Consider the following 12,858-nt stretch of genomic DNA (forward strand, 5'->3'; position numbering starts at 1 on the left):
TCCCTTGTCTCATGGTCACGACCCCTCCCCATTCCACTCAGCCCCTGCTCCCTCTTTCCCCACCCTTCCCAAAGGCCCTCCTGTAGATCAGACTGCTTCCTTTCTTTGTCTGTAGAGCACTTGTGTTCTGACTGGTCTTTTCGGTGTCTTGTTTTTTCCTGCCCCCTTTCCCAAAGCCATCTTACGTTCAACTTGTCATGTGTCTGACACACAGTTCTGATCCTGTTGCTCCCTTGCCCCAAAATGCTGGCTTTCCTCTCTCTCCCTGTAGGGTAAGAAGGCACTCGGCTGTTTCCACAGGCTGGCCCCCTCACCTTTTCAGTTTTCTTCCCCCTTCTCAAGAACTCTGTGCTTTAGCGAGTCTGAATATTCCTTGGCACCAAATTGTTCTGTATTTTCTTGTGTTTAAAACTTCCCTTACATACTTTATTCTGTTTGAAATACCCTCTCTCTAACTTATATATTTCTTTTCAGCTTAGTTCAGATGGAGCTTCTTCCATAAACTCTGGCATGATCTGTCATGGTACTTTCTCAGGGCCTCCTTTTCCATTCTTCTCTTTCCACTTGGAATTAGTTTGTTTCAGTCCCTGCTGATCTTCTGAATGGGCTTTGTTGCCCCACGTGGAATAGAGGCCTGAAACAAGAGAAACTGTCCTTGTTCTTATTCCTGAATCCTGTTTCTCAGTTCAAGTTTCATTTTTGCCATGACATGGATTTGAAAAATATACCTCCCAAAACACACAGTCTGAGGGTATTTATGGTGAGATACTTATTTGCAACATTAAAGTTTAGCAACTAAGTCAAGAGATTTAAAAAAATTTTTTTTAAAGATTTTATTTATTTATTGAGAGAGAGCATGAGAGGAGGGAGGGTCAGAGGGAGAAGCAGACTCCCTGCTGAGCAGGGACTCCGGGATCATGACCTGAGCCAAAGGCAGTCCCTTAACCAACTAAATCACCCAGGCGCCCCTAGAGATTTAAAAAAAAAATTTTTTAAGGTTTTATTTATTTATTTGACAGAGAGAGACACAGCGAGAGCAGGATCACAAGCGGGGGGAGAGGGAGAGGGAGAAACAGGCTTCCCGCTGAGCAGGGAGCCCGATGCGGGGCTCGATCCCAGGACTCTGGGATCATGACCTGAGCCGAAGGCAGACGCTTAACGACTGAGCCACCCAGGCGCCCCAAGATTTAAAATTTTTAATGCATGTAGATTGCCCTCCTCCATTACCCTCCCATGCTAATTAATACAATGAACAAAATTCATGACTTTTTATAAAGTTTTTAATTGTATTTTTTTGGAAATGAGATTTACCTAAACAGGTATAATTGAAGTCTGCAGTTTTAAAATTAGGTTATTCTTACAATAAATACCAACCTGTTCTTAGTTCACTTCTTTTGGTGACCTGTTTTTCTCCATATTTGAGTGGGATGGTATGTAACCCCAGAGGTAGCGATGGTGGTGGGTGGGTGTGCTTTCCAGGATGGTTGGGAAAGAGACTTAAAAGGTAAGGTATAGAGTTGGAAAACACCATATGTACTACATCTGTGCGTTTGAGAATTGAGCATTATGCATGTGGCATTATAGCAGCTGGGGAATCACGTAGGAACCCATGTTACCAATTTCATCTGAACTCTAGACTGAATACAAGCCTTACTGGAGCCAGAAATTGAGGAGGAGTACAGACAGAGTGAGTGAGTTTTCTCTCTAGACTGCTTCAGTTCACATCCCACCTCCACCACTTAGAGTCTCTCTGACCTTTGGCAAGATTTTTATTCTCACCGTAGTTCAGTTTTCTAAACTCTAATGGAGAGATTAATTGTACCTACCTCATAAATTTGTTGTGAAGTCCAAATGACTGGCTTGCAGTAAGTTCTTACTAAATGTTCACTGTCAGCATCCACAAAGGGCCAAGTACGGTGTACACTTAGGCAGTACTTTTTTTTTTTTTTTTTTTAAGTAGGCTCCACACCCAGCATGGAGCCCTGTGTGGTGGGGTGGGGTGGCAGGGCTTGAACTCAGGACTGTGAGATCAAGACCTGCGCTGAGATCAAGAGTCAGACCCTTGACTGACTGAGCCACCCAGGCGCCCCTAGGCAGTACATTTTAATAGGATAAATTTTCAGATAGTACACCAGTTCCCCTCATTCAGGGAAAATAGTACTTTGATAGCCCATAAAATTTTGGTTCTCTTAGCTTTGAATCAATGTTTTAACATAATTCTGTTCAAAAAGGAAAATTTTTTTTAAAAGTTTCCTGATTCAACTTCATACTGAATACAAGTCTTCCAATGCCAGAAATAAATGTCTTCAGATTCCAAAGAGGTATCACAAACCTCTTCCTTCCTTTTATTCTCAGAGTGAAAAACAAATTTATGGTGTTTCTTATCTTGAGAACATCCTCAATCATGTATATTTTCATATCAAAAAGGAAAAAATAGTATTTAATTATTTTGCTTATGTTTAAATAGGCTCTTCCCAGTGGAAATTGAAATATTTAAAGCTGGCATCTCAAAGAGATGACAGATTAGGAACATACCTCAGAATTATAAAGGAGCAATTGTATTGTTTCTTTTTCAGACAAATGCCTAGATTCTTCTGCTGTCCTCTACCCCAAACCTTAGAGGAGTGCAGTCATTTCTGGTGTTGCTTCTTCTGGGAAAGGACAGAAGGACAGCCAGGGAATATCACTTTAATCCCTAATAAGTCTCATTTCAATTTTTCTTGATAGACATTAATGCATTTCCTTATCCTTAGAACTGGTACATCTAATGTAAATCTGTTGGAACAGTTTTATCTTTTATAGATGTGGCTTAGTCCATTTGGGCTGCTATTAAAACAACAACAAAAAACCCCAGATTGGGTAGCTTACAAACCATAGAAATTATCACAGTCCTGGAGGCTGAAAAGTCCAAGATCAAGGTCTCCATGCCTTCTGGTGAGGGCCTTCTTCCTGGCTCGTGGCCATCGACTTCCCACTGTGTCTTCCCATGGTTAGAAGGGCAGGGATCCCTCCAGAGCCTCTTTTATAAGACACTAATCCCATTCCTGAGGGCTCCACATTACCTTACCTCATTACCTTAGCGCCTCATTACCTTTACCTTAGCACCTCCCAGAGGCCCCTCCTGTTGCCATCATCTTTAGGGGTTAGGATTTCAACAAATGAATCTGGGGGTACACACATGCAGACCAAAGCAGTGTGCTTTATAGTATCTTCCATATAAATCCTAGAATAAAGAAGCTGCCTTCTTAAAAGCTACCCCACTGTCACTTAACTGTTTGCTGTATTTGTAATCTTCAGACACTTTGCTTTTCTTCCCTTCACCTTTATCAAATCACATCTGTTCTTTAAAGATAACCTTAGGTATTATATGTAGCTCAAAGCCTCGTCCCTTTATTTTATTTTATCCCACATGAAAACTTCCTTTTTTTTCTAATTCTTTTTATTTTTTATACTACTCAGTTCATCATTTGTTTTGTGTGTGCCCACTTTTTTCTTTTCTTTCCAGTTAAGTCCTTTCAGACTGATACCATAGCAGCCCTTGTTGTAGGGTGATATGGTAGGTATGCCATAAATAGTTTTTTCCATTCTTTTTTTTAAAAGTTTTTATTTAAGTTCCTGTTAATGCCATAAATATTTTTTAATGCTGTCAATGACATCTAAACTAATAAGATGCTCAAGCAGCACCTTATGAGAATGAATGGTTATTAGTTGCTTTACCAAGGAGTTAATAGAAAATAAACTGAATTTACTAAAGTATTGTGAATAAGAGTATGTTAGTTGCATATTAAAAGCAAGCAAAACAAGAACAGCAACGTCAGAGTCTTCTTTACACAAATATATATAAAATGCACCAGGAAAACAAAATTACCAATTAAGAAGCAGAGCATGAATATTATTTCAAAACCGGAAAAGCTGTGTTACATTTAAGGAACTTTAAAATTTTGATGATGCAGATCATAGCTAAGGATAACTGTTTAAATGTGAATACTGGTTGTAAACTTCATCACTGCCACATTTCATGAGACTCAGAGAAATGACCACCCCCCTTTTTTTTAAGTTTTTATTTTAATTTCAGTTAGTTAACATACAGGGTTACCTTAGTTTCAGCACTTCCATACATCACCCGGTGCTCATCACGACAAATGCACTCCTTAATCCCCATACCTGGAGAAATACCTTTTTTATGTTTGCTATAGTCCAAATGGAGAGGAGTCTCGGTACATGCATCAGTTACTAAATGCAGTGTCACTGTGTCATTATTGGGCCATGCGTTACTTGAATAAATTCATGACCCTTCCAAACCTTTGCAGGTTTCCTACAGGGTTTCTCTTTCCCCAGAACTCTAGGAGTGTGGCCCCCTGGTTCTAGATTTGCTGTGATAGCCTGTCTTTTCTGGGTGTGCTTAGGCTCTGTCCTTCAGTAGTCTGTCCTTGTATGGCTGGAGGGGCTTGTCTGGCCATCTTCTGGGACTCTTACTCCTGGCTTCGCGACCCTCACAGTTATGTACCAGCTTGCAGTTAAATGCTGCCCCTAGTTGAAGGTTGGGGCAGAATCTGCTTGTTTGGGCTCTTCTCATTTCACTGCATCCCTCCACCAGTCGCCACCCTGGGTACCACCATGTCACCCAAGGTGACTGATACAGACAGATCCCATGTTGAGGCATAATCCTGATGTCTGCAGTTTTGTTCTGTTCTGGGGTGTCTGGCTCCTCATGACCATTGCTGAGAAACTCCTTTCCTCCATGATGTGTATAGTTATTAAAACCACTCCTTCACCTCGTCTTTCCATGTTTGGAAAGCATTAACCCCATCCATTCCATTCCATAGGGAGAAAACCTCAGAGTCGTCCTTGACTCTTCTTACTCTCCACTTCCAATCCATGAGCGGGTCACGTTGGTTTTCTGCCTTCAGAATTCTCCCCACTTTGCCGCCCTGGGCAGGCCTCCTTTGTGTTACTCTCCTAGAAACTGCAGTAGCCAGCCAGCCCCCCTTCTCTCTCTCCATCCCACCCACAGTCTGGAGTAGCGGTTATGTGGGTTCTGAAACTACATTGCCTGCATTCCTACCTGCCTCTACAGTCATAGACATTGAGAACGTTAAGGAGCCTTTCTGGGCCTTGGTTTCCTTTTTTTTTTTTTTTTAAGGTTTAATTTATTTATTTGAGACAGAGCGAGAGAGAGCACGGGTGGGGGGTGTAGAGGGAGAGGGAGAAACGGGCTCCCCCCTCCCCGAGCAGGGAGCCCGAAGCAGGGCGATCCCAGAACCCTGAGATCATGACCTGAGCCGAAGGCAGACACTTAACCAACTGAGCCACCCAGGCGCCCCCAGGGCCTCAGTTTCCTTAACAGTTAAATGAAGATGAGGATGATGATACTTTTTACCTCATGTGGTTGTGCCAGATGAGTTAGTACACACAAATTACTTAAAATAGTGCGTGGCAAATAGTCAACATCCAAAAAATACTAGGTAGTGGGTGATACGGAGGTTATTGCACTTGTTAGTTTTTATTCATACAGAGTTGAAACTTACTTTCTTAAAACATTGATCATTGATCTCCATTGATCATTGATCTCCGTTGGCTTCCGTCACTTTTAAAACAGTATCCAAAGTCCTGACCAGGGCTTGCTGAGCCCTCCAGTGGTTTGCCCTTGCTCATTCAGTCCAGCTGGCCTGCGGTGCTTTACCACTTGGCCCACCCACTTCTGCCTTTGCTCTCATTTTCCCTCAGCTGGAAATGCTGACCCCACAGATATTTGCACAACCTGCCACTCCCTTCACTGAAGTCCCTGCTCAGTGTGAGCCCCTCACATAGGTCTTCCTTGACCACTGTTCTAGAAATCATCCTGTTGTTTTCTATATCCTTCAACTTTATGAAAAGATAACTACCTAACAGTGTATTATACATAAACATGTATAATATTATTTCACCATGCTAGGTTCCCTAATAAATAAAAACAAGGGACTCTGTTTTGTTCATCATTGTAGTCACTGCCCGCCTATCTTCCCGCCAAGGCCTTTCAGATACATAGTTGGTGCTCAGGAGGTGTTTGCTATGGGATGGATGGGATGGGGTGGGCTGGAGTGGGGTGGGCTGGAGTGGGGTGGATGAACAAAGACAGATTTTCCCCTTTGTTCTTTGCACAAGAGATTCTGAGGTTACCAGATAGTTGGAGACGCCTGAGTGAACTTTTTCGAGATGAGACCACTTTAGAGAAGAGTTCAGGTTGGGTTTTTTGGTTTTTGTGTTTTTGGGGTTTTTTGTTTTTCATTCTTTTTGTGGATAAGACTGTATCATGTAATTTACAATAATTGTCTTTATTAATTATAGGTGGGTTAATTGCTCTGTTAAACTGGTATCTTATAGTTCCTGTTCAAGGTCTGTTGCATGTGCCTTACATTAGCAGCTAGTGACAAGGAAATTATTTATCTTTTATTGAGCATTATTAAATCCACTAAACCCATGCTATTCTGCCTGTTATTAACAACCTCAAGTCCCAAAAGAAAGCATTTAAGTCTATCTGGAATCAGGAAAAATAGAGACATATGAATATACACCAAAAATTCTGCTTCTGAAAAAGCAGTAGGTCCAGGGTGTCTAGGAAAATGTGATTTTTTTTTTTTTTTAAGCTTTCGGGTTTAAAATGCTTCCTAGTCTCTCAGAGTGGAATACTGAGTTACTTATTCACTAATCAGTTGAATATGAATTTTAAAAATTAGCATTTGCCTTTTATCTTAAATAATGATGTAATCTCATTACTGTTTGATAGCTTTATAAACTGATTCACTGACATTAATACTGACCTGTTGACTTCAATACATGAAGAAATTGGAGAAATAAAAGATTTCAGGAATAAGTGGTAACCTTGATCATCTTTGTTTTTGTTTTCTTCATAATTCCTGAGGTTTTTTTCTGTGAAATCACTCTTTCTAGTTTCAGTCAGTTAGTATGTACTACAGTTCTAGAACACGTGCGTTCTTCCGGTGCTTTTTATTTTGGACCTCTCTTGCACCTTCATGCTTAATACCAAACAATCTTCTGAACTACATCTCGTTATAATGTGAGCAAAAAATTATTTTCTGGTTTGAAGAGGAATTAGTCACATGCTAATTTGTCATGTAAGCCTTTTTTTTAAATCATGGAAATTAAGTGAGTGAATATTTGAAGTTGACCTTCTAATTTCAGAGACAGTGTCAGATGAGGTATTTGGCTGTCAGATAGTAATGCAGGTGTTCTGTCTGCAGGAAACTCAGGAAGGACAGAGCCTCCCATGGAGCAGAACAAAAACTCACTTGATCTTGATCATCAGTGTGAATAAAGATCCTGAAAGTGTGTCCTGCAGTCCTTCTGGCCTCTGATTCTCCCATGTGGGTTTTTCCCTTCACCATTAGGCAGACCTCACCAGGCCTTGAATTATTCACCAACCTACCCTTGTATTCTTTATAAGTGTCAACATAGGCTATCTTTGCCTCTTCTTATCTACAAAATATGATTTTTATTTAGAAGAATTTAAGTGTAGGAGTCGCCAAAAATCAGAGATTTCTTTTATATGCTGTTTTGCCTTTTTTATTCATCTATGTATAGACTTTTAAAATCATCATCATTATTATTACAGGCCATGGTTGCTTGTTATCCAGGCAATGGAACGGGTTATGTACGTCATGTTGATAATCCAAATGGAGATGGAAGATGTGTGACGTGTATATATTATCTTAATAAAGACTGGGATGCCAAGGTATGCAACTTAATTGACCATTTATTTTTTCCCCCATAGCTATTAAGACTCATATTCCTCTTAGGGAGACTGTCTTTACTTTAACACATGGAATAGTTAAAAATTCCTTAGATTTGTTTCAGTTTTGGGTATTAGGAGTGGATCTTTGTAAAGTGAAACATAATATTATCTCAAAAAGTGGATTCCCTTATTTTCAGATATTGAGGCATGCATCCAAATTTAACCTTTTTTATTTGTTGTTGTTTTGTTTTGTTTTTTAAGTAAGCTCTACGCCCAACGTGGGGCTCGAACTCACGACTCCGAGATCAAGAGTCGCATGCTCCACCGACTGAGCCAGCCAGGTGCCCCCCCAGAATTTAACTGTTACCAAAATGTATTTCATTAAAATATACACCTTTTAATAGCTTTAATAAAAAAAAAAAACTCCTCTGCGAATAATTGCTTTATAATGGCTTTTAAGAGAGATTATATATAAACAACTATTGTGGATTATTTCCTACTTATTCCTGTTGCAGAGATCTTATCTGGCATTCGGTTATTGAATCGAATATTGGAGGCAGGATTCCTTCTTTTCCTGATTATGGAAAAAAACTAGAAGTTTATCAATACTGACAAATCCTTTAAAACCAATTAAGTGTACAATACATTTAATTTTCTCTTGTTTTAAATATTTATTTCCTTAATATTGGCCTGAGTTTCACTTGAGTTTAAATGATTGAAAGTTCAGAAGTATGTCATGCTTTCTTACTGCTTTGGAGGTTGTCTAAACTAATTTTTGGTTGATTTTTAGAAATCCTTATTTACTTTTATTGAAGCAAAATATTCAAATAGAAAAGTGAACACAATGTATATCCCTGTGGATTTTCACAGCATGCACACACCTGTGTAGCCAGGGCAATTTTTAAAAACCAAATAACCTTTAAAACACTTCCCCGCGGGGCGCCTGGGTGGCTCAGTCGTTAAGCGTCTGCCTTCGGCTCAGGTCACGATCCCGGAGTCCTGGGATTGTGTTCCCTCTCTCGCTATCTCTCTCTCTGTCAAATAAATAAATAAAATCTTAAAAAAAAAAAACACTTCCCCGCCACACAAACCTATACACAGAATTGAAAACCACTAAGTCTTAAATATGTAAAAACCTAGTCCTGTCCTAAAACTTAGGATATGCTCATCGTGCTCTTTCTGTGTCATACTGATTTAAAGATTCTCCTCTGTCCGAGTTCAAAAGGGAGGTAAGTTTTACTGCTAAGTAGATTAAGTAAATTTCAAGGCATTCTGTTAACAAGCATGGTCTTTCCGTTATAGCTTTCAAAGTTTAAAATAGAGACATAAATCTGGTCATTTGCCTTGAGCCTAATGCACAAAACAGTATAATTTTGGTTAAAACTTAAAAATTTATTTATTTTTTTATTTTTTTAAGATTTTATTTATTTGATAGAGAGAGACACAGCGAGAGGGGGAATACAAGCAGGGGGAGTGGGAGAGGGAGAAGCAGGCTTCCTGCGGAGCAGGGAGCCCAATGTGGGGCTCAATCCCAGGACCCTGGGATCATGACCTGAGCCAAAGGCAGACGCTTAACGACTGAGCCACCCAGGTGCTCTAAAAATTTATTTTTTTCCCAATTTTGTGAGTATCTTGAAAGCTAGAAATATGTTTGAGCAACTCCTAACTTCTGTATTTTGTTAGGTTCTTTCTAGGCTGATCTTTTAATTTTGATCTGACCTAGCCAGGGTCATTAATATATAGTTTTTAAATTAGTGTATAAGCTGAAAAAAGTCCTTATTAGTATTTTTGTATGTAGAACTGAAAACTTCTTTGCAAGATTGCACTGAATATGTGCAGTGTGCCAGACATCGTTCTGGGTGCTGGAGATAGAGCAGAAATAGAAATAGCCTTCATAGAGCCTGGGATCTAGTGGAAGGTACAGATCAATAGATTAACAGTGACAACTGGTTAGGCCCAGTGCAGGCAGGACAGATTGCTGTGGGACTGCCTGGGCGGGTCAGGGAATGTTTCCCAGAGGAAGATTGGAAGCTTTAATTTTTAAACAATTCCAGCAGATCACCTGTGATATTCCCAGTGACTCCAGTCAGAGGTCAGGGGGAAGAAAAGGATGTGTTCTTGGTCACAGTCTAGAGATTCTTTAGATGTTTGCATGAGTGCCGTGGGAATCAATCTGAACAGAACCTGAGGAAGGTGGGCAAGGGTACAAGTAGCTTGAATTTAACTTAAGGATGAGCCTGATAAACAGCTTGCCTAACTACAGATTCTAGGCTCAGCCTCCATGATGTCTTAAATATTAAAGTTCCTTTCAATTTAAGCATCTACCTGCTTAGGAGTTTAGTTCTTCAAGGGTGAAGGGCTACTCAGTTGTGGGTGGGTTTGGCCTCGCTTTAACTCCCCCCAGATTGTAAATACCATGAGGCCCACATCGGTGGATGTTATTCCCTACTCTGTACCCGGGGTCCACCCCAGGTCCCAGAATACTCAGTCTGTATTAGAATGAATAGGTGAGTCCATCTAATCCTCAATAGAGATGGATGTGTATTGGGATAAATAGTAATTATCCTTTCTGGATGGAATCCAGTTCTGTAAACAGGTAGCCTTCAATGTGTCAGGCGCAGTCTAGAAAGGGAGAGCTATAGTCTCTAATAACGACCACAGTGATGATGGTGGTGACAATAAATGATGACACTTTGTACTGATGAAGTTAAATTCTTTTTTTTTTTTAAAGATTTTATTTATTCATGAGAGACAGAGAGTCAGAGGCAGAGGGAGAAACAGGCTCCCTGCTCCATGGGGACTCGATCCCAGGACCCTGGGATCATGACCTGAGCCAAAGGCAGACGCTTAACTGACTGAGCCACCCAGGCGTCCCTAGTTGAATTCTTTAAGTAAGAGGCATTAAACTTGTGACTGTCTTATTAATTACTGTTGAACCTTAAAATACAATAAACCGTTTATTTGACATCACCATTTAGAGTAATTTATCAAGATGATTTGAAACGGACACATTTTTAAAGAATAGGCTAATTAAGCACATCATAAGTATCCCTACATAAGAAACATGTGCTAGTTTTTACAACTTGTTTCTAAGTGTCATTTTAAGCCTTTTGAATTCAGATAATACTTTTGTTTCATCAGTAGTTACAGAAATCCCTAAAACAAGAAATGAATTTTTCCTTGTATCAGTGCATGTGCTGGAATCTCAACTCCTCTTCATACCTTGTTATTTGAGATACATTTGTGAATAATCCAACTAAGAATTTTGATTCTGAAATGGTCTTTTTTTCCTCCCTAAATTTCATTTTGTAGCGTTCTTGCTCTCATACTCACATATTTGGCTCTTTTCCATAGGTAAGTGGAGGTATACTTCGAATTTTTCCAGAAGGCAAAGCCCAGTTTGCTGACATTGAACCCAAATTTGATAGACTGCTGTTTTTCTGGTCTGACCGTCGCAACCCTCATGAAGTACAACCAGCATATTCTACAAGGTGTAGTATTCCTTTTAAGAAAAAATTGGTAAAGATTATGGTAGGAGAGGAGGGGGATAGGTAGGATATACTTGAGAGTTTTCTAGTGAGTATCTTCCTGTTCTTTAGTTACCTTTATCATAACGCTTCAGTCATAACTACTTTAATTTGAATAATTTTATTTATGATTTATTCCCAGTTAGCGCTAAAAGTTTGTGACTTTGCATAACCACTTCCATTTGGGGTAAGAAATGGAAGTACAGGTCCTTTCCTTCCTCCAGCCTGTCTCATTATTTTGTGCGTCTCTGACTATAATCCGTTCTGATTCTGTGAGTGGATTCACTTGGGGGACAGAAAGATTCAACAGAGAAAGGAAAGGACAGCTTTTCAAAGGCAGTGAGGGAAGAAAATGAAAGGGATAATGTAGGAAAATTAAACAAAGCAGAAAAACAGGACACCTGGAGAGTAGAAATGAAGAGGGAAAAAGAAAGGTTGCCACGTGGGGGAGTTAATGTTAGAAAAATAATGCGTTAGCTTTAATAATAAGCATCTAGGAGCCTTATTATACTTTTTGACGCTTTCTACATTGAAATGTTAAGACTCTTAAACTAGAAGATGTTGCAGACATTGTTATAAATATTTGTAGAAAAATTGCACTATTTTGTAAATACCTATTTTTCATTATAGAAGGGGCTTTGAATCTTGTGCTAGTGAGTTATGGGCCTGCAGTTGTTAGGTCTGGTGAGAAGAGGCTTAGGCATAGTCAGCCCAGGAGAAGAGCTGGCTTTTCCTGGTGGTATGAGGCACGGGCCAGCCCCAGGGAGGTTCAAATTCCAAAGACTTTATTGTCACCTCTCTTTTTTCTTGGTTCTTTTCCTTCTTTTCTTCCTGTCCTTTACTTTCTTTTTTTCTTCCTTCCTTCCACCCAACATGGGGCTCAAACTCATGACCCCCAAGATGAAGAGTCACATGCTCTACCATCTAAGCCAGCCAGGCACTCCTTTATAACTCGCTTCTTCCTGAGTTATGTTGCCTTTAACCCTAATTCACATAGTGGGCAGGAAGCTGAGTAGTTTGTGGCTAGAGATCCAAAGAAGCCATGAATGGAAACCAGGGGGGGATCCTGTCCCATCACATGATGTGCCATCCTAAATCCCCCATCTCTCTTCCCGGCATCCCAGTGCCCATCTCTGCCCCTGCTGTTTCTTTAAAACCCTTTTTGACCTAGAACCTGCTTCATAGACCCTCCCTTTTATGGAATCTTGAGTATGGTCTGCTTGTATCATTTCTAAATAAATAAATAACATTTTTAGGTAGTAAATGCCAGACAACTGTGAAGGATAGATACTACAAGACTCAGAGGAGGGAGAAAATGGTGTTAATTGGAACAGATGGAATAGATGGGCCAGGTTTCACAGTGAAGAGGGGAGCTCAGCCAGGCCCAGAATGACCAGAAGCAGGGAGTTATGACAGTGTTAGGGAAGCTCTGGGAGAAAGGTCAAGGTTGTTCAAGTTCAAGACTTTAATTACTAAGTAACTGAAAGTTTGGGGCATGGGCAAAAGAGAGAAAATTATCTCTCTGTGCCCCTTTCCCATTCCCAAGGCCACCTGGGAAAATAGAAGAGGCTACATGGAAGGAGCAGAATCTGGAAGTCA

The 12,858-nt window shown here is 40.1% G+C and overlaps 1 protein-coding gene across 3 annotated transcripts in view; it reads left to right on the forward strand.

Moving 5' to 3' along the window:
- The window catches only part of EGLN1 (egl-9 family hypoxia inducible factor 1), a 60,033-nt gene that overhangs the window by 42,462 nt on the left and 4,713 nt on the right, over positions 1 to 12,858 (forward strand). For 2 of the 3 annotated variants that reach the window (XM_045877829.3, XM_045877828.3), the window contains exons 2-3: positions 7,613 to 7,732; positions 11,087 to 11,223. In XM_045877829.3, the coding sequence (XP_045733785.1) occupies positions 7,613 to 7,732; positions 11,087 to 11,223 (257 nt within the window). The remainder of the gene's footprint in view (positions 1 to 7,612; positions 7,733 to 11,086; positions 11,224 to 12,858) is intronic. The other variant, XM_045877830.3, reaches the window with a different exon arrangement.

Source organism: Mirounga angustirostris, unplaced genomic scaffold (genome assembly GCF_029215605.1).
Source record: "Mirounga angustirostris isolate CCGP_5_RB_7025 unplaced genomic scaffold, mMirAng1.0.hap1 SCAF_6, whole genome shotgun sequence".
NCBI lineage: Eukaryota > Metazoa > Chordata > Mammalia > Carnivora > Phocidae > Mirounga > Mirounga angustirostris.